Source organism: Narcine bancroftii, chromosome 2 (genome assembly GCF_036971445.1).
Source record: "Narcine bancroftii isolate sNarBan1 chromosome 2, sNarBan1.hap1, whole genome shotgun sequence".
NCBI lineage: Eukaryota > Metazoa > Chordata > Chondrichthyes > Torpediniformes > Narcinidae > Narcine > Narcine bancroftii.
In genome coordinates, this window is record NC_091470.1 from 182,610,776 (window position 1) to 182,612,467 (window position 1,692).

General features: G+C 45.0%; 1 protein-coding gene across 1 annotated transcript; it reads right to left on the bottom strand.

Annotated features, from left to right (window-relative positions):
• Nucleotides 1–368: 368 nt before the first annotated feature.
• On the bottom strand, nucleotides 369–1,247 carry LOC138753003 (probable G-protein coupled receptor 139). The gene has a single exon (XM_069915597.1). It carries the CDS (start codon nucleotides 1,245–1,247, stop codon nucleotides 369–371), a length of 879 nt encoding a protein of 292 aa, XP_069771698.1.
• Nucleotides 1,248–1,692: the final 445 nt, after the last annotated feature.

A 1,692-nucleotide genomic window follows, 5' to 3' on the forward strand; every position in this document is an offset into this window, starting at 1 on the left:
ACATACAAATTCCTGATGGAGTGAACATTTGACTGTTCCTTAGTATCATTTAAATTCAATGTATTAGGATCTTGAAAACTATTTTACAATTTTGCGTTTAGGTGGGAAATATAATTGTTTTGAGATCCACACAGAAAATCAGATCAAATAATTCTGACGAATAAATAACAAAATGAAATTGGTTTTCCGCAATCTCCCACAACTTGTTCGCGATATTTCAGTGGGCTTCGTCACTCTTTTCCCAGGCGATCGAACAGACCACGTAAAGACATGTAGGTAAGGATCAGGGCGTGTGGTTTGTTTTATTCGCGGAGCGTAAGATACTGTGAAATGAGAAAGAAGGGAGGAACAGGGCCAGGAACTCTGATTCATTGTGGCCACCTAAATCGCTGACAAAACTGAACAAGGACAATGTAGGGATATTTTATGACCTTCTTCACCTCCTCCCGGAATCTTCGCTGTGTCAACGCATAAACACAAGTGTTTGTACAGGAACTCAAATACATCAGCAGGATCGCGATTCGAATCGCCAGGTACAGTGACTTGGGGGCGTCGACCGCAAAAGTTGAGGTGAGATCGAAACAGAGGTCAATGATCATAACCGGTGTCCACAACGCTATAGAAGTCCCCGAGATGGCGAAGAGCAAAATAATGGACGTCCTCCGGTTCGTCATCTCGGGATCAGGGACCTCGCTGTGCCCGCGGCGCTTCAAAGCCCTCCGAGCTCTGCTGACCAATAAAATGTGTCTGACGGTGAGAGAATTCAACAGTAACATCAGCGGCAGTGGTATCAATGGGGTCACAAGTTTGGAAAACCATCTGTAAGCCTGCCATGCTGATGATGAAATATATTGTGTTACAGTGCGGCAGCCCCATCGGACATCACCCACAGTGTGATTAGGTTCGTACATGAAATATATTGGAATGTGCATCAGAAAGCCAAGCACAAACACAGCCGTTAGAACCACCGCGGCACTTTTTGTGGTACAATACTTTGTTTTAAATTGCTGGCAACAAATGGCAATGAAGCGGTCGATTGTAAATGACACCGTGGCCCAGATGGAGAATTGCAGGCTGCATACCTGTATGAAGGCTGTTAGACGACAGGTAGACGTGTGGGCCAGGAATGAATTGGGAAAATGATAGCTGAAGACGTTTCTGACCATAACGTTAAACACACAGACCATGGTGTCTGCGACGGCCATGGTGACCATGTAACGAATCACTCCTTTGGAGAGGCCGGGCATTCCCCGAGACAGGACCACAATAGAGAGCAGGTTTGCTGAAACAGGATGAAGAAAAAACTACCAGCAAAATAGGCCAACAAGGATAACGTGATTAGTAATAGTGGGATCTTTGGGGATAATCTAACAGGATCATTTGTATGTTCTTTTAAATTATGCATTTGCCAACATTACACGGGCAGAACGGAAAGGAACGCTTTCGATTTCTGAGAAACGGAGGAGATTTGGAATTCCCCAAATGACCCCGACCGTTGTGTGCAGAAGGCCGGCGTGTATCCCAGATTGGTGTAGAATGTGTCATGGTCGCTTCTGAAGAAACTCCGGAGATTAATGAACGCAACTCATGGTTATCAAACAAGGCAACATCACCACCCCCCCCCCCCATACATCGACTCCGTCCATACTCTATCTTTACTTAAGAGAGTTTTCTTAATATAGGCGTGATTTA

Bases quoted from the DNA above. Each gene is read 5' to 3' on its own strand.
- LOC138753003 (XM_069915597.1), bottom strand. From the start codon at position 1,247: ATGCCCGGCCTCTCCAAAGGAGTGATTCGTTACATGGTCACCATGGCC.